Source organism: Cryptomeria japonica, chromosome 5 (genome assembly GCF_030272615.1).
Source record: "Cryptomeria japonica chromosome 5, Sugi_1.0, whole genome shotgun sequence".
Taxonomy (NCBI): domain Eukaryota; kingdom Viridiplantae; phylum Streptophyta; class Pinopsida; order Cupressales; family Cupressaceae; genus Cryptomeria; species Cryptomeria japonica.
The window spans coordinates 89,771,607-89,793,819 of NC_081409.1; the positions used below are offsets into that span (position 1 = coordinate 89,771,607).

The 22,213-nt window shown below is 36.8% G+C and overlaps 1 protein-coding gene across 1 annotated transcript in view; it reads left to right on the forward strand.

Moving 5' to 3' along the window:
• LOC131054733 (serine hydroxymethyltransferase 1, mitochondrial) overlaps positions 1-22,213 on the forward strand; it is a 70,323-nt gene that overhangs the window by 41,292 nt on the left and 6,818 nt on the right. Inside the window, exons 8-12 of the mRNA XM_057989319.2 lie at positions 5,200-5,292; positions 5,400-5,597; positions 5,908-6,012; positions 13,752-13,817; positions 14,296-14,373. Of these exons, the coding sequence (XP_057845302.1) occupies positions 5,200-5,292; positions 5,400-5,597; positions 5,908-6,012; positions 13,752-13,817; positions 14,296-14,373 (540 nt within the window). The remainder of the gene's footprint in view (positions 1-5,199; positions 5,293-5,399; positions 5,598-5,907; positions 6,013-13,751; positions 13,818-14,295; positions 14,374-22,213) is intronic.

Consider the following 22,213-nt stretch of genomic DNA (forward strand, 5'->3'; position numbering starts at 1 on the left):
ACCCCCTCCAGAGGTGGTAAACTATGCCACACTACTGAAAAAGGCACTTCAAGATGTAGTGGAGATGAATATAGAACAATGTCCAAAGACTCATATGTCTCCTCAAAAGATAAAGAGGCCTCCTCCAAGTGTTGTACAAAAGTATCCACAATCATGTCAACTTCTAAAGATTGATCATGTAGAGAATGCACAAGAGGGTCAGAGTGATCCCTCGCAACAATCAAAGAAGGATCATCTTCATCAAAGAGAAGATGAATGTCATCAATGGTATCTCCCAAATCTGCAATGTAGGAGTCCACAAACAAACCTGCAATGTCTGTCAAGTAGGCATCCCAATCAATTGAAACTGGAAGACATGAAATATCCTGCTGCACTGAATCACAAGAAGGCAAAACTGTTGCACTAGCTGCATCATCAGGTGCAATAGGTGGTGTGATATCAATAGAAGGAGATGAAATGCAAGGCTCAAGAACGGGGTCACATGTGAGAATCCCCAAGTTCAAATGCCCAAAGTTCTCCTCAAAATCTGAATCATCAACATAGGAAGAACCAACCTTATCAATAGGACCAAAATCTGAAAAAGAGTACAACCGAGATGCATGATCAACCACCCTAGCCGCAATCATAGCTCCACTCTCCAAGTCTCTAATGATAACTGAATCAGGTGTGAACTCCACAGTTTTCCTAGTTGCCCCATGTGTGATTTGATAGATGGAAAGAAGATTATTTGTCAAGTGGGGTACACAAAACACATCATTGAAGGAGTTATCCCCAATGGCAATAGATCCTTTCCCAATCACATCCATGTATGTATGATTTCCCATCAAAATATGCGGCATGTGGCAAGGTTCAAATGTAGAAAACATAGACTGCGAAGATGCCATATGATGAGAAGCCCCTGAATCTAGAAGCCATCTCCCTGAATCATGACTTGTAGTAGCACAAAGAGCTTGTCCCTTTCCTTTATCTATCCCAAAAGAGTGATCCTTTCCTTTATCTTTGGAAGAAGAAGCCGATGTAGACATTCTAGAAGGTAGGTTGATTCTATTCTTCTCAAGAAGATTCTTCAACTCATCAATATCCTTCTTATAGCAATGATGTTCATCATGTCCTGACTTCTGGCAATATCCACAAAACAAATTATCCTTATATGATTTCCTCTTAGGTGAGAATGGTGAATCACCCTGTTGTGGAGAGGAAGATTGTGCTCCATCTTGTTGTGGTTTTAACTTAAGTTGCTTTTGATTCTTGCATTTTCCTTTATTGCTTTGATTCCCTTTATTAGCCACCAAAGCTTGTGACTTTGAAGATTTGAGAATCCCCATCGTGGTCAACTTAGATTGCTCAAGTATCAACATCTCCGTGAATGAATCAAATGAGGGAGAAGTGTATGAGGAACCTTGAGCTAACCTATGGGTGTGAAAGCTAGATACAAAGGCTGCATACTCTGAAGGAAGCTTGTCCAACAAGTTATAAACCAATTGAGCGTCCTTTTTGTCAATTCCACAATCCTTTAGCTTTTCTCTTAGCTCAGTTGCTTTTGTGACATAATCTTGGATTGTATCAAAATCCTTGGGATCCAAAGTTGTGAGTTCACTATCAAGCTTGTAGCCCTTAATCTCATCAACTTGACCATACAATTTCTTAAAAATATCCCAAGCCTCTTTAATTGTTGTACACTTATCAATGTGAAAAATGAGGTCATCTGATACATACTTTCTAAGAGTTCCAAGTGCCATAGCATTCTTAGTAAGCCATTCAATTTGAGCATTAGGATCAGCCTTAGGATCAGGTGGTGCTGTAATAGTTTCATTTACATAATGAATGAGTCCTTTTTCCATTAGTTTACTCCATGCCTTAATTTTCCATGATGCATAATTATGAGGAGTTAAAAGTGGAAATTTAGGAGAACCCATAGCACCAAAATGAAAAAACACAAGATAGAGAGAGGCACAATCACACAAGACACCCCCCCAAAATACTCAATCAAGAAACCCCCCCAAAATGGTGATTTTGGCACTTTATACTTAGTGCGTATACAATGGGCCACTTGCAAAACAAGGCAAAGTGGACTTCTAATTTCAATTTACAACTTCTCAAAATGAGATCTAAGAGACTTCAACAAATACTGCTAGTGATCTAAACTGATATCCAAGCAAAATGCAAGTACCAAATATGCCAAAAATGGCCAAATACTGAAAGTACAATTTCTACTTAAAATTACTACAAACAAATAGCAGATTATGAAAGTATATGAAAAAATATGCACTTTAAAAAAAAACAGCACCTGAAAGAGAGTCCATATGAGCCCAAACGAAGCCTCCAAAGTTGTAAAAAATGAGATTTCGCGATTTCCAAAAAACCTATATCCGAAAATCAGAAAAATTCTACACCACTGTACAGATCACAAAATTCTATCCCAAAACAAAAAAAATTGCTCGAAAAAATGAGTCCGGATGAGTGAGATATTGCTATTTGAAAAATGCCTGCAAAACTATAATTTCTGGAAAATTTCCACTGCAGCGTCAAACTTCAAATGCCTCTAGATTTGGCCTCCGAAGTCCGATTTGGATGAAACAAAAGGCAAAACTGACTTTCTTGGTCCTCCTCAATCCAATGGTAACCTCAGATTTGACCCATCAAGCTCCAATAAAAACCTGCAATAGAAAACTCCAAAATGCAAACCCCAAATAGCATCAAATTTCTCTCAATTTGCAAACCAATGACACTCTAATGGCTCTGATACCATGTGAGACATGGACCAGCTCTAATACCATGTGAGATTTTGCCAAGATCAAGAGGCAATGGAAAGCACAAATGAGAGAAAACAAAAATAGATGATAGAAATAAACTGTATTCTATCAAGATGAAAATACTGATCAACTGGATCATCAATCGATGTTACATACAATGAATATGAGCCTGCTTATATAGGCAAGGCTATATGGATATGTGATCACACAAACATGACATGTGGCTCAATAAGAAACAAGGGTAGGTAGGAAATAGGTGTGGGTAGGTAGGAGAAACAATATAATAGTCCACATGAGGTGGATCACCCATTGAATGTGGAGTGTAACAACAAGATCAACACCATAAAAGGTGGAAATTCTCCTACACACACTATCCCAATGTGGCACAAACACCCAAGTGTCTCATACCCAAACTACTATGAAATGCATGTACTTAAGTAAACTTAAGTAAGGTGTAATAATATCCAAGATGAATAATTATTTACACCAATAGGGTTTATTATTTTTCCTTCAAAATTATCATCTGTAATCCACAAAGCTTTGCATAGGATTTTGGTTATCTGGATTTTACTGTTTTTCCAACAAATACGATGATTTGTAACCTCAGATTTCTTGGTTTTTCGATTTTCTTCTCAAAAATCGTGAATTCTCTTTAGAGGGTTCCTATCTCAGGGTTTGACAGTTTTTTCCTCAAAAATCATGGTTTGTTGTAGTCTATTTTGGGTCACATCTGGAGTTGTCGGGGTGAACATCTGCAACTGTGGTATCTTGTAGTCTGTTTTGGAGTTGCTAGAGCAAACAATGCTCAATACTCTTCTGCAAAAGGGTTTGCTGATTTTTCCTCAAAATCATGGTTTCAGGCTTCTATAATTCACATGTGAGAGCTCTATAATTCACATGTGAGGGTTGCATCAGCTTGGATAGCTTCTGGTACACTTGGTCATTTACATTCTGTAGATCCTGGGAGGGTCTCCATAGCAACAGAGTGTTCTTTGCATTGCATTTGTGATCAAAAGACCTGCAGTGTCTTCTGTAGGGTATTGAGTACGATGACCATTAGGGAGGGTATTAAAATAATATTATATCTATTCTGTAATGGTCATCTTCTATTCTTAGTGGTCATCTTAGTTGTCGAAATATTTAGTTGTTTAGCTTTTTAGTCAACTTATTTAGTTTGTTTAGTCTTTTAAGTGTAACTATTGCTTCTTTTATAAGAACACATAGTTTGCTTTTTAGTTTTAAGCTTTTTATCTTTATTTAGCATTTTAAGCTTTTTTAAGCTTTAGATTAAAACTTCATTCTTTTTAGAACACCGTCTTATAATTCCTTTATATACGCTTCTACATTCATTCAAGTTAATATCATTCAATTATTGATTCAATTATTTTTCAATAATAACAGCAAAACCTCCATTTAAAGGCTCCAATCTGATTGCCCAGCAAATAGAAGAAATAACCTAGATTTATAAACTTTTTCCTGCTCTTTTTTAACGTCAAAAATATGGTTCAGCAACTAGGGCATCACCTAAAACCCTTAGTTGCATGGCCAGCAAAGAGGATACCTGAAACACCTCCAAAAAAACCATTGTGTGCAGAAGTGTGTGAGTTCTATATTTGTTTTGACTGTAAATGGTTCTTATTAAAAAGACATTTCCTGGTCTGTAAAATTTGAATATGGAATTAATTTTGTTTATATGCATTTTATACCATCTAATTCTAGGATATAGTTTCCACTTGAAGCCGACATGCATAAGTTGGATCAAATCATCGGTCCTTTGCATAAAGAAGTCTAGCTAATGATTATCTAGTTGTGGTGTTGTCTCAAGAGTCAAGAGAAATAATTATCGTCCAAAGGGCTGAATGGTTTTTTTATTTGTATTAATACCTTCACAACTATAGTGATATACCTTTCTTTAGCCAGTATGGTATTGCTGATCTTGCACCAGGCTACTTATTAAACTATTTTTTATTGAAGACATGATAAGTCTAAAAATTTAAATCCTGCGTGCAGAAAGCCCTATGAATTCCTGTCCATAATGTGATTCATGATGGATAATGATTTTTGGCCCCAATCGGAAGGTCTGTTTCCAGTTGGCAAGGAAAGATTCAAAATGCAATAAGATACAAATTCCTTTGGTCATCCTTTTAAATATTCTCCTTTCAAAATGTGGCATTTCAGTGTTTCATACCTTTAAAATGTTGGATTATGGAACTTCCTATTGATCTCTTCTGTAAAACATATTCATTACAATCAGTATGCAGAAATGACATTGGTGAATTTTCTTATGAAAGTTCTCAATACAATGCTTTAAGAAGATTGTTAGATTGTAAGATATTGCTGCTAATTGTTAGTTCATAAGAAATTGCTGTTGATATTATTATGATCAATGCTTCTATCACAATGAAAAAACATATCCAAAATGTTAATATCCTTTTGCATTCTGCAGCTTGAGAGAAGTGCAACACTCTTTAGACCCAAGCTCATAGTTGCTGGTGCTAGTGCTTATTCACGACATTATGACTATGCTAGGATGCGCAAGGTAAACAAGTCTGATAAGTAGAAGATACAGGATTCTAAGGACCTTCATATGTATAATATTTTCTGAAGTATTCATCAATGTGCTTATTATTTTTTCTATATAGGCAGGTTTGTGACAAACAAAAAGCTGTGCTGTTGGCGGATATGGCACATATAAGTGGACTGGTAGCAGGCAGTGTTGTTCCATCTCCTTTTGATTTTGCAGATGTAGTAACAACGACAACACACAAGTCACTTCGTGGTCCACGAGGTGCAATGATATTTTATCGGAAGGGCCTTAAGGAAGTTAACAAATTTGGTCAAGAGGTACACAATTTTAAATGAATAGTGTTCTTGCAACTGGGCAAGAGGTACTTATAATGACTGAGTTTGGTCTTGTTAGAGAGGGATTTCAGTCTCAATTTCAACTCTTTAATAACTTTTTGTCAGAAAGATCAAATGTTTTGAACACATGATTTTTATATAGGAATGTGAATGCCATGATCTACATCAAATACTATGTATGGATATCTGTTGGCAACAATCTAGTAATCAATGATGCTTCTTCTTGTCTTCAGAATTTAGATTTTGGAAATTAAGTTGGTCGACACTCACGTCTGCTCTTGTTTTTATGAAGGTTATGTATGATTATGAGGACAAGATTAATGCAGCCGTGTTCCCTGGTCTTCAAGGCGGTCCTCACAACCACACTATAACTGGATTGGCTGTGGCTCTTAAGCAGGTAAATATTCTTACATAAGTGCAAGTATATTTTTAAAAAACAATAGTGTCATACTACTGGAAATGATATCATATCATCTGAAACATGTAGGGTTTTAGAGGCCATCCAAAAGGACAATTGTAAATGTTTAGTCCCTGCAACAGTTATGACCAATAGAAGAGGCATGGCTATGACAATAGTGAATTTTGTAATCAGTATCTCTTTGCTGGCTACTTTGTTACTCTCCTTAAACCTATTAAGTGCTCTTGAATTTAAAAAGATTTATATAATTGTAGGAACTAGACAAATTATCAACAATGAAGAAAACATGGACAAATTATGAATGACAGGCAATGATCTAGATGGAGATCTGAATGACATTTAAACACATAACTAGCCTTTTCCATGAAAAAATGGTCAACTTTTCCATAGCTTAATTTATGCATTGTATTTTCATCCATAAAACAATGGTAACTTATTTTCCTAGATTGAGATCTGTGTGAATTTAAACACGTAACTTAGCCTTCTCCATGAAACAATGGTAACTCCATAACGTAGTTAATGCATGGTATTTTCATCCATTTTGTGGTGGATGCTCAATCTAATTAGTGGATGTGGGTTCTCTTTCTCATTTATTCCAAAAGATCATGAATTTCTCTGTATTCTCTGTACAAGACTACTAAATTGACCTCCGATTAGGAAAATCACAAATTAATCCTTGGCAATGAACCTCATGCAAAAATATAATGGATTCATTGGCTTGTCAATCCTCATAAAATCATAAACAATTATAACATAAGAAATGGCATCATTATCAACAGTTAAGTCTTGGAAAATGACTAGGGCTGCATGATAAACTTGATTTTAGAATAGAAACCAATCTATCATTGACATAAGGGTTGCATTAGTATAACATTTTTCATCCCTAGTTTGTTAGTCAGAAGATTTGAATGCAGCCCTTTGACCACCAAACCTTATAACTTGCCATCTTAAGATTCTGATAGATATGATCCACCATTGTAATGATGATCCCACTAACAGGTGATTCTGTTTATGCATGGTCACAGATTTTTACCCATACTTTAATTAATTTTGGGTATTTTCTTAAGATTAGACTTTAAGAAAATTCTAGGATCTACTTAGGGGTAAGAGTTTCTGAGTCGTTTTACACTCTAAAATGCAAGAGATTTTTCATTACGTACACTTTCATAAATTAATTCTACTTTATTACAAGCAAACTGGGAGTTATTCAGTCTGGGGTGCTGTAAATTATTTGATTTCTAGGATACAATCTACAAATTTAAGGCAAGGAATGCACTTCAGTAAATTCTTCACTGAGTAAGAATTACCATGTCCTTGAAGTTCAGAGAACTCCAGGGTGTATTCATAAAACTTTTTAAATTTCCCTATTACATCTCTTCTTGCAAGTCTCATTGTTCAAGAAATTTTGGATAACTTTTTTTTTTCTGATTTTTTGCCACCTAAATGTTTTCTCTGTTAATAGTAACTATCCATCCTTCATCGGAAATTAGCATTTGTTCAATGAAATAGTTAGTTAACTCTATTATTCGAGGTACATGGAACGTATCTATTATTCTTCCCTTTGTAATGACTTAATTTTTATTTAAAGTATTGACATTTTAGTAGTTTACATTTTCTTTGAGAGTTAATAGTAGTTAGTTGTTAACTTCTATTTATCTGTGGAGAGAATATATCCAAAAACTGATGATCCTTCGAATTGACAAGTGAATTTTCTTCTCCCAATCACTGCAAATCGTGGGTATTTTTTCCTGTAAATTCATGGCTGCTTACCTGCAGCCATTTGAGTAGGGGATTTTGTCTTATGAGTGATTAATTCTCACATGCAGGGACCCATGCCTTATACAGGTTAATGCTTATATTGAAATAGTTTGATTTCAGAAAAATCAGATAGATATATTTGAGAAAATATCTCTATTTTAGGCTCCAGAAAGAAAGAAAGGGAATATATTAACATTGCCCATGAATGACCAAAAATGGATCAAGGGGACTATAACATATGTTAGCTAAAATACCAAAGGACTAGGGAAAACAGAGGTTCTTGATAAGAAACAACCACAAAAGGGGGCTAACCAAAAAAGAAAAAAGAAAACCCCCAAAAGAGTACAATAAAAAGGGAGGAGGGGGAAGACCCTGCAATATAATAAACACAAGAAGACCATCCAGGTGAGCAACCGAAGTCCACAAGTATGTGTTTTGAAGATGCATTGGAGGAGCAAGAGGCATTTAGGAATTGTTTATAGAATTCAGGCATTGATCATAAGAAGCATCTGATGAAATCTCCCATCCTTTCCTTCACTCTTAGAAAATGAAACAGCTCTGCTTCAGAAAATCAAGATGAATAATATAGTAATATTCAGCACATGATACCATAAAGCTGGATCTTAGATAAAAAGAGGTTAAGAGCTAAGCTTTGAAATAAATTGTCTTGGCTTGACAGTCAATTTCAAGAAGAGGACAATATTAGTGCAGACCTTAAACTGTAAACACCTAGCTCAGTTTTAGAAGGCAAGGATTGTCAAACTTGAGTAGCCTCAAACACTAGTGTTAAGAGAGTAAGACAAGTAAATAGAGATTCTCGTCCAACATTAGAAACTGAAATTGGAAATCATGACTAACAAACAATCTATTTCAAATGAAGTTGAAAAATATAGTAGGTGAAGGAGGTCAAAGGAAAAAAAAACCTATGTTGGAGGCAATTAATGGGTTTCATCATGTGATCATGGAAATTAGGAACATTTCTCTAAATAGGGCTTGGATGATCTTGGATCACGATAGTATTTCTGGTCTATTAAGGAACATTGTGAGCCTTGGAATCTGTTGTGATGTATTCACACATCGCCCCATTGCAAATGGGGACTTGTACTTTTTGCTTTCTAGGGTTAGTTTTCTTTGCTTGGTTGTCTGGTCTTGGCTATTAATCTTTGCATTGGAGAGTTGCCAGAGAGATCATTAGGATAGCAGGGTTTGCTTGAATTGAGGTGGGTCAGTAGGTGGTCTAGGTTAGGGTCTCTTTGAAAACCTTCTCTGAGTCAGGCCTTGCTCTAGTCTTGGGGTTATGCCTTGATTGAGTTTAGGAGAGTCTTTGCATTAGATCCTTGTTTGATACCAATTTTACCCTTCGAGGAGCAAAGAACATGAAGATTGAGCTTGAAATCTTGAGAGTTGAATGAGGAATTTGAGCTAGATTGTCAAATTCGCTCCTAACCCTTCCAAAGGGACAGGAGCAAAATCTTCCTTAGCTCCCTTTGGACTCCTATTCTAGACAAAAATTTCACTTTAAGGCATGGAGTGGGGGGAAATAAGCTTGAGTTCACCTTTGGAGACGCCTTGGACAAGCTTAGACATGGAAATTTGGGGAAAAGGTCAAGATTTGAGCCTAAAAGACAAATTTCGCTCTTGACCCTTCCAAAGGGTCCAGAGCGAATTTACTTTGATCTCCTTGTTTAGGACAAAATCTTTGGCATGATTGAGGCAAGATTGATTCATGCAAGCCTTGTGAGTAAGTTGCAACCAAGTGAGGTGAAGTTCTATGAGGAATTTGTGCAAAAAGAGAAATTTTGCTCTTGACCCTTCAAAAGGGTCCATAGCGAAATTCCTAGATAGGTCCTGTCCTTCCTTAGTGAAATTGTTAAGATGCACTTTTCATTCAACGTTTTGACTAGGCACTTCCTTAAGGTGATTTGTTGGCATGCCATAAGGTGAGGACAATGTGAATAAGGGTAAAGTTTGAGTGTTGGGATGATATTTAAGACTAATTCCTCAAATTCGCTCCTGACCCTTCGAAAGGGTCCAGAGCGAATTTCCTTATATCTCCCTTCTTGGTCCTAATTTGCCTCATAAACCTTATCCCCATAGTGTGATTGAGAGAGTATTGATGTGTGAAACAAAGTGAAGTGATGGAAAGTGAAGGATTTGAGCATAATTGCAAATTTCGCTCTTGACCCTTCCAAAGGGTCTAGAGCGAAATCCTCCAAAAGACTTATTTCTTCACTAGGGACATCAAATGGTGGACATACATGGAAAGGAAAGGATTCAAAAAGACAAGTCTAAAGCTAGATGAGTGAAAAGAAGGAAGAATTGGGTCTAGAGAAACAAATTCGCTCCTGACCCTTCCAAAGGGTCCAGAGCGAATTTCTCAAAAACATGTATTTTCCTCACAATTTTAAAGCAAATTGCCCTCAAGGTATTTTCCTAAGATGGTTTGAAGCTAATCAAGCAAGCTAAGAGAAAACTTTATCAAGGACAAGACCTATTCTCCAAATTTGCTCCTGACCCTTCCAATGGGTCCAAAGCGAAATTTGTCTAAGCTCCTGACCTTTCCAAAGGGTCCAAAGAGAATTTCTTCATAAAGCATTATACTTTGCTCAAACCTTTGAACTAATTCATTCCCAAGAGTTTTTGAAGGAGAATTGACTTGATCTTGATAAGGTAAGGATGGAAAAGACAAGTGCTAGGCAAATTGAAATGAGAATTGAGCCTAAAAATGCAAATTTTGCTCCTGACCCTTCCAAAGGGTCCAGAGTGAAATTTTCTAAACCTCTATTTTGCTCCTTGTTTGAGACCAAGATCTTTGTTCCTATGGAGTAGTTGAGGGAAGATCAATGTATACTTGCCTTGCAAGGTGGATTGGAGCAAAGGAAATGATGGAATTAAGACTAAATGGCAAATTTCGCTCCTGGCCCTTCCAAAGGGTCCAGAGCAAATTTCACTTAAGCTCCTGACCCTTCCAAAGGGTCCAGAGCGAATTTTCTTGAAACCTCCTTTTGCTCCCAATTTTGTATCAAGCCTAGTGTCGATTGAGGTGGATTGAACTTAGAGGCATCCTTAGGCATGCGTTTGAGTAAGTTGTGGTCACAAAATGTGAAGAGTTTGTCTAGAGATGTCAATTTCGCTCTTGACCCTTCCAGAGGTTCCAGAGCGAATTTATTTAGGAAGTCTTGTACCTTTCCTTAGCCTTTGAACTAACCTATTCCTAAGCATTTTCGAGGGCAAAAGACTTGTTTTTGATGAGAAAAGGATGAGAAATGGAGTTTTGTGAAGGAAAATCAAGCAGAATGTCAATTTCGCTCCTAACCCTTGGAAAGGATCCAGAGCGAATTTTATTATAGGGCTTGTCCTTTGAGAGGATCTAGAGTGAATTTCAGTATAGGGGCTGTCCTTCTAGAGGGTCTAGAGAAAATTGATCATAATGCCTTCTTGTTGATGATTTAAGGTGAGAAATATCATGTTAGAATGAATATATCATGTATTCTTAATCATCTTTTGTTTGTTTTGCAGGTCAACAAAATCAAGATGGAGGAAGATCAGGCCAAGACAAGGGCGACCTCTTCAAGTTTCGTCATCATCAAGGACACTTCAAATGCATGAAATAGTACCCAAGGTGTTGCTAAAATCAAAGGACTTCAAGTGTTAGAACTATCCTCAAAGAGATCACAAGATGGCAAAGAAGAAAGATCTTATAAACATTTCAAGGCAAGATGAGCTACTAGAGAAGGTGACTTGGCCATGACTTCCTATCACCATTATGCAAAATCAAGAGGAGGCTTCATCAAACACATGAGAGTCAAGGAGGTACATCATTCATCGAGTACATCAAGGATAGAGGAGGATCAACCAAGGTCAATGCAAGGGTACGTTAAAGAAGTAGATAGTTTCATAAGAGTTAATCAAAGTTAGCTTCTCATCATCATCACATTGAATATCAAAAAATACAACGTTCCTTGATTAACCAAGCACAAACACAAGGCAAGGTGGCATCCCAGTCACTGTTCCTCCAGTCAGATAGGTCCACATCAACGTGTCTAGATTCAATGTACCTAACTCATCAGTGATGGAACAAACTTCGAGGCACCTACCCCGATTTCCTATTGGTTCACAAGCATTGAATGTAATTTTCTCATTGGCTAAAAGGAGTTTGTTGTAACAAACCCTAATTAGGGTTTTCATCTTGAAATCCTAGCCATTGATTGTAAATCAATCAGAGCCATTGAAATGTAAAGAGATCTCTATATAAAGCTCTGGCTCTTCATTTCTAAAGGTTAATAGTTAGTTGATAGTTAATAGTCAGTAGAATAGTCAGTTCAGAAGAATAGTGAATAAAGTTTCAATTAGAATAGAGTAGGAGGAGAAGGCAAGAAATTGTTGCCTTGATTGTAAATGAACTCCATTTTCATTGAAGTTATGGTGAAGTGTGTTGTTTCTTTGCAATATGCATGGTTTCTTGTTGAATCTTCATTTTAGATGATAGATAATTAGATTGAATGAAGGAAGTTTATTGAATGCACTCGCATGGAATCCGCCTAGTCCAAACCACTAGCCTCTTGCTGATTGTAAGGACACCCTACGTGGTCAACTGACATTGAATGAGCTTAATCTTGAATTGTTATGCATCTATTGTTCATGCATTAACTTGAATGGTGACCAGCGGCTGATAGTGCAACGATTTGAACATATTCGAAACATCCCTTAGAAGATTGCACTGAGTTGGTGTCAGATTGTTTAGCCTGATGGTGAGACCCAACCCAGTAGGATTCCACCTAGTTGTTCATCTATCTTCTGACATTCTAGGTCCTAGATTAGACTCTCTAAACTCTGCATCTTTTGCTATTTCTTTAGTCTCCCTGGTGAGTAGATAGAACTTGAGTTCCAGCAAATCAAGCAATCAGGCATACAAACATAAGACCCCTTGTGATTCCAGCATAATCACATCAGACCAAATTGAGCTTATCCACACGTATAGACCCTACATATAGGAACCTTGGAGTTATTTTGACTGATCCTTAGGCAAATCTTTAGCATTCGGATAACTTTGTTCAAGAGAGGATAAGATACCTTGGTATTTTATTCTGTGTCCGCATGTGCATGAAAAACACATCAACAGAATCTAAAAGGAATTTATTGTTCACACTTGACGAGATTTATTTGGATCAAGATATCGCATGCTTGCAAGTGGAAGAGATTCTGAAGGTGAAGGCTTAGGTTGTGGATGCAAGGATGGATGAGGATTTTTCTGTGATTTGCAACCAGAAAGCAGTAATTTGTGATTTCCCTCCCCTAGTTTATCATGAAAACCAACTATATGATGGTGCTCACACGCTCCACTAGGTTGCAGTAGTCTATTTGTCACCTTTTTAGATTGCAATTGCACAATGGGATCATCTCTAGTACTTTCTAAGATGTTCTCTACCCGTGGTATCTTAACCTTTTTACCAAGATTCATGAGTGTCCTGAGGTTCTCCATTATGTTAATGGGTACCATTAGTTCTTAGTTTTTAGATATGAGACTCGAAGGCTCAGTGGTGTTCATGGATCAAGGTAGTTGGTCAGCCTCATTTGTAATTGCAATTTGCCTAAAGTCTCATTGGATTCTTTTAATGACCACTCTAAATATATGTGACTACTATTCTAGAGTAACCATCATTCATTTCAGGATATCTTTTCTGCAGTTTCATACTTTTCCCGACTTTCATTGTTTTTTGGCATTCATACTGATGTTTTCTGTCAATCCCAAAACTTTAGTTTGGAAATGAATGTAGAGAATTTCACAAGTTTATTAACTCACTTTAATAAATACTAATGCTTATACATTTAGTTTTTTTTTTTAACTATAACTTAATTTATATTGAGAAAATTTAAAATTTAAAATCTGGAGCATGCTGTTTTGATTTCAAGATTAAAAATGCATGTTTCATTAATCGTGTATTCATGGATGTATGCAGGCAGCTACACCGGAGTTTAAATCATATCAGCAACAAGTCCTCAGCAACTGCGCTCGTTTTGCACATGTATGACTTCTTTGCTGTTCTTTATTTTCTAGCATTAGCTTATGCATTAACAATGCAAACAGAGGATGTGTTTATCTTTGTATGCTGATTTATTATTTTTAGTGGAAGCAAATCTCTTAGCTGTTTCAGCTAATGTGAGTTTGGACACAAACTTTTTGCAAGTTGTAACTCTGAGTTATTGGTTTATGCATGTTAGACTAGAAAGCATTAGGTTCAAAAATGTAGGCTAAGTAATATTTTAATCTTTATTTAACAGATAAGTGGCAATATGAAAACTGATGCATCTACCCATGTATTGTTTTCTATGGGATCATTGTACTCTTAATTAATGTAAAATTTGATAATCACTATTTCACCACATTATATGCAAACAAATATATTTTTTTTACCGTAAGAAAATATAAAGTGCTGGAAGTAATTCCATTGAGATCCATGTTAATATCATTTTTGGCCTGACTGAAGCTCTTTGTCTTGGCAGTGCCTGACTAAAAGAGGGTATGAACTTGTTTCGGGTGGAACAGAAAACCATTTGGTTCTTGTAAATTTAAAGAGTAAGGTGAGTACAGACAGATATATCTAGCCAACTAAGATTGAAATGGTAGAACCAACTACTGAAGTGCACGTAATGCTAACTATTCAGAATTCAAAGTTTAGTTTGCCTGTTTTAAGGCTTTACGTTAATACTTTCAGTATCAATGTTTATTTTCCAAGTTTTTGCACTCAAAAGAGCTAACATTGTCAAAATGAAATTTAATGATTGTGACTGTTAATATTCTTAAGGCACATTTCTGGGTTTTTAAGACTTTAGCTGCTCTTTGTAATTTTCAGTTTTCTGGACTGAATGAGTTTGACCTTTTTTTTTAAATCAGGCTTTTCATGTGGTTCCCACATTGTGATACTGTAAAATATCCCATCTTGCAGCTTGAAAGACAAAGCATAGTGATACATGATTTGATCTGTGTGTGCACATATTTGCAATCCTGCTCATGCAATAATGTTAATGCAGCGATTAGCGAGTATTATGAAACTCTCCTTGGCCACCTACACCTCTAGGAAACAGCACTTGATGTCTCAGACAGTAGTTTGATTTATGATCATAGATATTTTACAATTATGTGACTTTAGATATGGTTCTATGCTCTCACAAAAAATCACACAAATGCAATGGCTTCAGTTTGTGCCACAGAGAATGTATTTGAATGATATTATGAAATGCTTCTCTGACATCTGTACCTCCAGTGAATGGTGTTCAACTCAGTAAATGGTATTTCATGGTTGTAGGCACTTTACGAGGAAGCTCCTCTCTCTAGGGATACAAGTCCTCATTAAACTAACATGAACATGATAACTTCTCTTTGTGCCTCAGAGCCTGTATCAAAAGAATATATGACCATTCCTGTGGGGCATATGAACATTGCTCAGCCACTATATTTTCCATTGCCCAAGGAGCAAGATCTATAACTCCCCAAATTGCATATGCAATGAAGAAGAAATGCATGTGGGGCACTAACATTTAATAAAATTATAAATCGATAAACTTAGAGAGCCATGTAAGCAAGGTTAAAAACCAGTAAACACAAAATTTCCACCATCCTTAGACATATATATGTTGTGGATTGCCCATACTAATAGTTCATAAAAATATGCTTTTCCACTAGTTAAGTGAAAAGTGACCAGCATGAATGAAAATATACTTCACTTAATGCCATTTGTATAAACAATCATTCTTCATCAAAATCAAAATAAGTATTCAGTATTATTTACTTCATACCCATTGTCCATAACTGAGCATTGCCCTAGGGAAAATCCCTTTAGTATTAAAATGGTTTTAATACATGTGTAAGTTGCACGTTTCTCTCATGATGGTCTCCTGATTGTGGAGACTTCTTTGTTCAAAATGATATAATGTTGTTAATTCAACCTAAATTTGAGCATCGACAATTCTCTTAAAAAAACAAAGTTAAGACAGTTGCTTTAATGATTTTGAAGTTCATACTTTGATACATATCAAGCAGCCTACAATCTATCAAATTTGAAAGGCTTGGCCTGAATTATTTTTCAAATTATCCTTGAAAGGTCATAAAAGTATAAAACTGTAACAACATGTACCAAATTGAAGGTAACACCCCAAAGCATCTGGGAACCTTCTTAAAATTAAGGAGTGTTCCATGGGGACACATCTCAAGGGGTCCAGGTGATGTTTCCAATTTCCTGGGAGCTTGTTGACTCGGAGGGGACATCACTTTTTTCAGGACTGGATAGTCTGCTTCATTTGATGAATAATTTTTTTGAAAAGGTAACCTTTTAAGGAAAAATTCTAAAACTGCAAAAAACCTAGAAGGCAGAGGATTGTCATTGCAAATGCAGAACCTTGTATTTACTTTCTAAAATTTCAGTTGCTTTTTGTTTGTTTAAGTTATTTTAATAGCTGATCCCTGCCATCCCCAAAATTTGGGAAAGTTTGTACCATCCCCAAAACCTCGTCCCCATGTCCCAGTGCCTCTCATTCCCCATTGTGGAGACTTAGAGAAATATTGGAAATAAGTTGCCATCCTTCCTTTACATAAAGGTGCATAGCTTTACCATTGCGCAGATCGACACACACGTGCACGCAACATAGGTATGGATGTGCTTGTGGATGTGTGCATGCACAGCCATGAAACTGAATTCCAGCTATCCCAAATGATTGAATTACTCAGTTTCTTGATGTTGGTTTTCATGTTCTGAAATTGAAACGATGGTTCAGATTTTGGAAACCACCATTAGTGTTGAATTTAGGCTAAAATTAATATGCTCAGATCATAGGAATGACATATTGTAAGAGAGCAAAAAGATTGAGATATAAAAAAACTATGCCAATATATCCAATAATAGAGGAAATAATCATACAAAAGCATATATTGTTCACTCACAACAAACCTTTGTTATGATCCTATAACCTAGGATATACTCCCTCAAATTAAGCTTAACACCTTAAACAATTCTATTCTACATGGGTGTTACAAAAACAATCCAACAACCAAACTATAGTAGGTTTAACTTTAAACAACATTGCATGGGCATGGGTACAATATTGGATATGAAAACAGCCATTCTCCAAGGCCCCTAATATGGATATGGCTGAATGCAAAATTCATAAAAAACGCATCCACATATATATAACACAATTTTATAAGTTGTTAGAGGAGTTTATCATTAATTTAGAAGCAATATAGAGTCTAGACTAAAGAAACAGGACTCGGACTCGGCTCGGACTCAGCAAGGCCAACTCGGACTTGGACTCGGGACTCGGCGTCAGACTCGGCTCCAGACTCGACTGGACTCAGGAAAGTGAAAAACTCAAGAAATTTAGAGATTTTTAAAGATTTAAAACTTGTTTCAGGCACCCTTTATTGAATACACCTTAAAGACACAATAACATCATCAAACTTGGCTCATTTGATTACATACACAAGTATACATCAATCACATAAGCATAAACGCAAATTGTAGTTGAAGGAAATAACAAACATAGATATATAAATATTGTCAAATGTATACAATATTACAAAACTCATGGAATAAAAAATCCATGTCATCATATGATCATCATCAAATGTTTCATACAAATACCAAAGGTAAATACAACTACAAGCCTATGGCTCAGAGGAGCCTGCACCCTCCGGCCCTGACCCCCTGCGAAGGCGTCTAAGGTAGGTCCTGGATGATTCGATAGCCATAGACGCTCCCCGTGACACCATGCCATGCTCACCAACATCAGGAACATCCGTGTCACTATCTGCCTCTGAATCTCCTGTCTGTGCTTGTGCTCTCCGCTCCTCCTCTGCCATGGCTATAGTCTCAGCCTCTATATCTACCTGGTCGATCCAATTAGTGTCAGATTCAAAGGTTAAATTTTCCCTACTTCTATCGATGCAGTTTCCCCCCATATTTTTCAATGGGGGTTTGGGGGCAGCGCCCCCAAGGTGGGGTCAAGGGGCATCGCCCCTTGCAGGGTCAAGGGGCAGCACCCCTTGCGCGCTCCCTGTCGCGATACAAGGCGGGGTCGAAGGGCAGCGCCCCGCGAGGCCAAAAAAACTTATTATTTAATAAAGCCGTCGGGTGTTATTTTTCTATTGGATGGCATGTTGTAACCCTTATTTTTCTCATTCTCAGGCAGAGGTTGTAGTGAACAAAGACGATACCATTCATTTTAAAAAAACTTTTTAAATTTTTTTTTTTTTTGTCATTTGACTAAACCAACTAGTAGTCGAGTTTGGGGCTCAGGACTCGCCGAGTTTGGCGAGTTTGAGCCAAACTCGCCAACTTGGCGAGTCTGGTGATTTTGCTCGCTAGACTTGAACGAGTCCAAGTCCGAGTCCCAGAAACTCGGCGAGCATGACTCAGACTCGGACTCACCGAGTTTAGGCGATTCATGGCGATTTACGTTTCTTTGGTCTAGACACACAATTGCTACATATTCTGAAATATTTATATTTATTTTTCAATGCATACCTAAGTTGAGTTGAGGGATGTAAAAGAATTTCTCAGCCTCAAATGAATTAGGTTGTTATGGAAGAAGTTGTGGTGGAAGAAATTCTGGTTGAAGCAAATTGTAAAAAGAACGTTGGAAAGTTGTGCAATTTGTGAAATTGAACCCTACTTTTGGTTCAACTTTATTTATACAAAACTGATTGTTTTTAAATAATTTCTCAGTAGTTTTAGTTGACTCATAACTTGAGAGTTAAATATCTGAATCCTTGTGAATTGGATGCGGTTGGAGACTAAAGTTTTTTCAGTCATGGGTGTGGACAATATCTGGGCTGTAGTCACATTGTACCAGACCCAAATCCATACCAGATACTCAAGTATGCATGCCTGTCGATGGGGGGTAAGCATATCTTGCAACCTTGGGTTTAACTATTATTTGAACCTATCTACTCTTACCTTTCTAAAATAAACTTATTTATTTCATAATGTTTAACAGTTATAGTGTAATACAACTTTTCCCAACATTATCCTTACTACAACATATTTCTAATAATGGGAGAGAATTTTTTTCATGAGGAATGGGACATACACATAGTCCAACATACTCACAAACAATAGTGAGAATGGGCTCAGTACACTTTGTTAGTAGGAAAGGGCCTCACGGATCAATGCATGAGAATGGGGGCATATTCAACCATTCACAAAACATAGTTGTGGGAATTGGCCGCTCAACATTTACAAACAATTGGTAAATGAGGACAAACTCATTGTTCATTGAGGAGCTTCTAATAAGCATGGACTAGGATGCACTTTGTAGTCCATACACTCTCTTGTGTGAACAGAGACAAACACAACCACCGACAAAACAAATAATAAGAATAGGGACACACCTGGCTATCCAATAAATAAAGTCCAACATACTTACAAATAGTAGTAGGAATGGTCTCACTAAACTTAGTAGGAAAGGGCTACACTAAAAAATACATATTACTAGGGACATATTCAACTATTGGCCAACTATAGTTGTGGGAATTGGCCTCACAACACCGACAAACAATTGGGGAATGAGTAAGTACTCATTCTTCATTGAGTAACATATAATAAGCATGGACTAGGATACACTCTATAGACCATACACTCTCTCTTGTGTCAACAGGGACAAATACACCATTATCCACAAAATAAATTGTAAGAATAAGGACACACCCAGCTATCTGATATATACAACAGTGAGATTAATTCTCACTATGCTTCCTCAAGTTGGAACTTCACCTAGCCTCAATCCTCTTGAGGTAGGATTGACCTCACTTGAATAATTATTAAATAATAGTGATGGGATTGGGCTTCACTATGCTTCACTAATGGGAGCTGGCATCACTAATCAACATCTTAGGTCCAGCAAGATTATTATATTTATTATCACCTTAATTGGTGATCATTGTCTTTAGTTTTATAATATTTTCTGCATGGGCACACCACTATAGAAATAATCCAATATTTGAGCTAGCAGTGAACTCAAGACTTGAGGTTTTTCCCCGTCCTCTTGTCTTCAATTCTCCTTTAGATTTTAGCTCACTTACCCAAGTTGATATTGATTGCCGTGTGGACCATAGACTATTACATGAAAATCTCTCAGACAAGTCTGATAGTATTTTTCCTGTAATTTTGCAACTCCCTCGGGAAGGGATTTCCCCTCTCAATCAAAAGATTGTAAGGGTGTTATCACAAACAATGTTTCCATATACAAAAAATATCAACTTAGGGGTTTATAGTTATACAAATGAATTTTAATGCAACTTTTGGAGGAAAACAATTAAACCTTATAACTCATAAGAGTTGAGGCAAAACCCTTTTGTTAGAAGCTTTGAAATACAATTTTACTCAAATTGTCGAATTTTTGTCACAGTCTTCTCTTCGGATCAAATATCAACAATTAATATTATTCTTTGGGCTTATTGTCCTTGAGATGAGCAGAGTTGAATACATAATGTTCCTTTGTGATGAAGGTGTGTTCTTCATTAAGTCATTTCTAGACAATGTCTTGCTTGAAAAATCATAAATGACTGAATAAATAACACATGCCATTGTGTGACAATGCTTGCATTAATCCGGAAATTTCAGACTGGACTAGCTCTGTATGTAAGCAAATCTATTGACTCTTAGCATATGTTGTTTCTTAAAGATACATCCTTTGTCAATGCCAGGTGAAACTGTTGGAATCCAAGAACACTGAGAGGGGGGGGGTGAATCAATGTTCTACCGGTAAATGAATTTCTGAGCTTATTGCTTATGAACCGGTTAACAGAAAATAAAATTAAAGTGCATAAACCAAACAATACATAAGCAACAATACCATAACACCAATATTTATATGTGGAAAACCCTGTAAAGGAAAAAACCATGGTGGGGCTGATACCCACAATATCTATATACTTGATCAAAGTATACAAATATTACATAGAGGGGATTGCACATGCAATCAGACACACCACCTAGAGCTCATTGCTCAAACAGAAGTCTCACTGACTTACACAACATTACACAATGATTTCATACAAAAGTGAACTTATAGGATGCATCTAACCATGCTAGATAAGTTCTGGTTTAAGCTTTGTCAACCTCCTCTGAACCGGTTTATTGATACTCTGTTCTTCTATCGGATGGGACTGCGCACAAAAGCTTCCACTCGCTGACCAAATCGCATACCATCAATCTTTGACTGATTCACATCACAAATCGCATAACCACTAATATATAAAATCCATCGCTAAATGATCTCCCTTAAATACCCTTGTAACTTGTTCAACATGTCGACCTCAAGATGAAATAAAATAAACTTGTCGGCTTCCGGATCACAAAGTATGATATGTATTATCCTGATGATCATATCTGATGTCGGCCTACAACATTACCATAAATTCCACAAGTGATTCCACCAAGGTCCCAAAATACCTTAACCGGGTTCTATACTTAATTGGGTCCCAAATATACGTTACTGGTACCAAGACTAACTAGTTAACAAGAATAAAGCAAAGTGTGTGTATAACGGTTGGTCCAATCTATGCAAAATGATAAGACAATGAATCCGGATGAGAAATACCAACACTTGAAGATGAGTTGCCATCAATGACAACCCTAAATGTAATTCACCTTACCTGATGAGTGTCAATTGTCAACAATCTTCCCCTTTGGCATTGATGGCAACATTCATATGAAAAATGATATCATCTCTGAATGCTCCCCCTGACCTGTACGTTCCATGCAGTTATATACATCTAGTGTACTCCCCCTATGGTATACATCCATTTTTCACTGTACTCCTCCCCCTTTGACATCAATGACAAAGCGGGGTGCCCACCAAAAATGTTGTACAAATATATACATACCGGTTCCTATACATGCTTCAAAATGTCAGCATACAAAGTTTTCAAAAATGAAAAATATGTGTCCCAATCCTGCTTGAGAGAATCAAGAATGGAGGTGAATCCATTCAAGAGACTGGCATAATACTCAATTTACTGGGATTCAGTGGGATCCTCCTGCTACATGTTAGATATACACTCTGTTTTGTGGCATAGCAGGTTATCAAGCCGGGGACCTATGAAGTTCCGGAGCTCTGTTGCTCGCCTTATTGTGCTGCCCCTTTCCTTTTCTAACCTCAAAATCTGATCCATAACTGCCAAAATTGGACCTTCAACTGAACTGGTTAAATTTGCTACCGGATTGTAGGAGTTTGAAATCTAGAGCAAGTGATCTTTACAATCCAAAATTTGCTTGTTTATGGAAGCTGTAAGCTTAGAAAAATCTAGACAAGTCTTGTATACCTTTCCTCCTTCTGCTAATGCATCATCAATAGATTGTAAGCAAGTTTGAAGTTTTGCCTTCTCGGTTGCAATCATCACCAAAAATGTCTGCTTCCGGGCCTC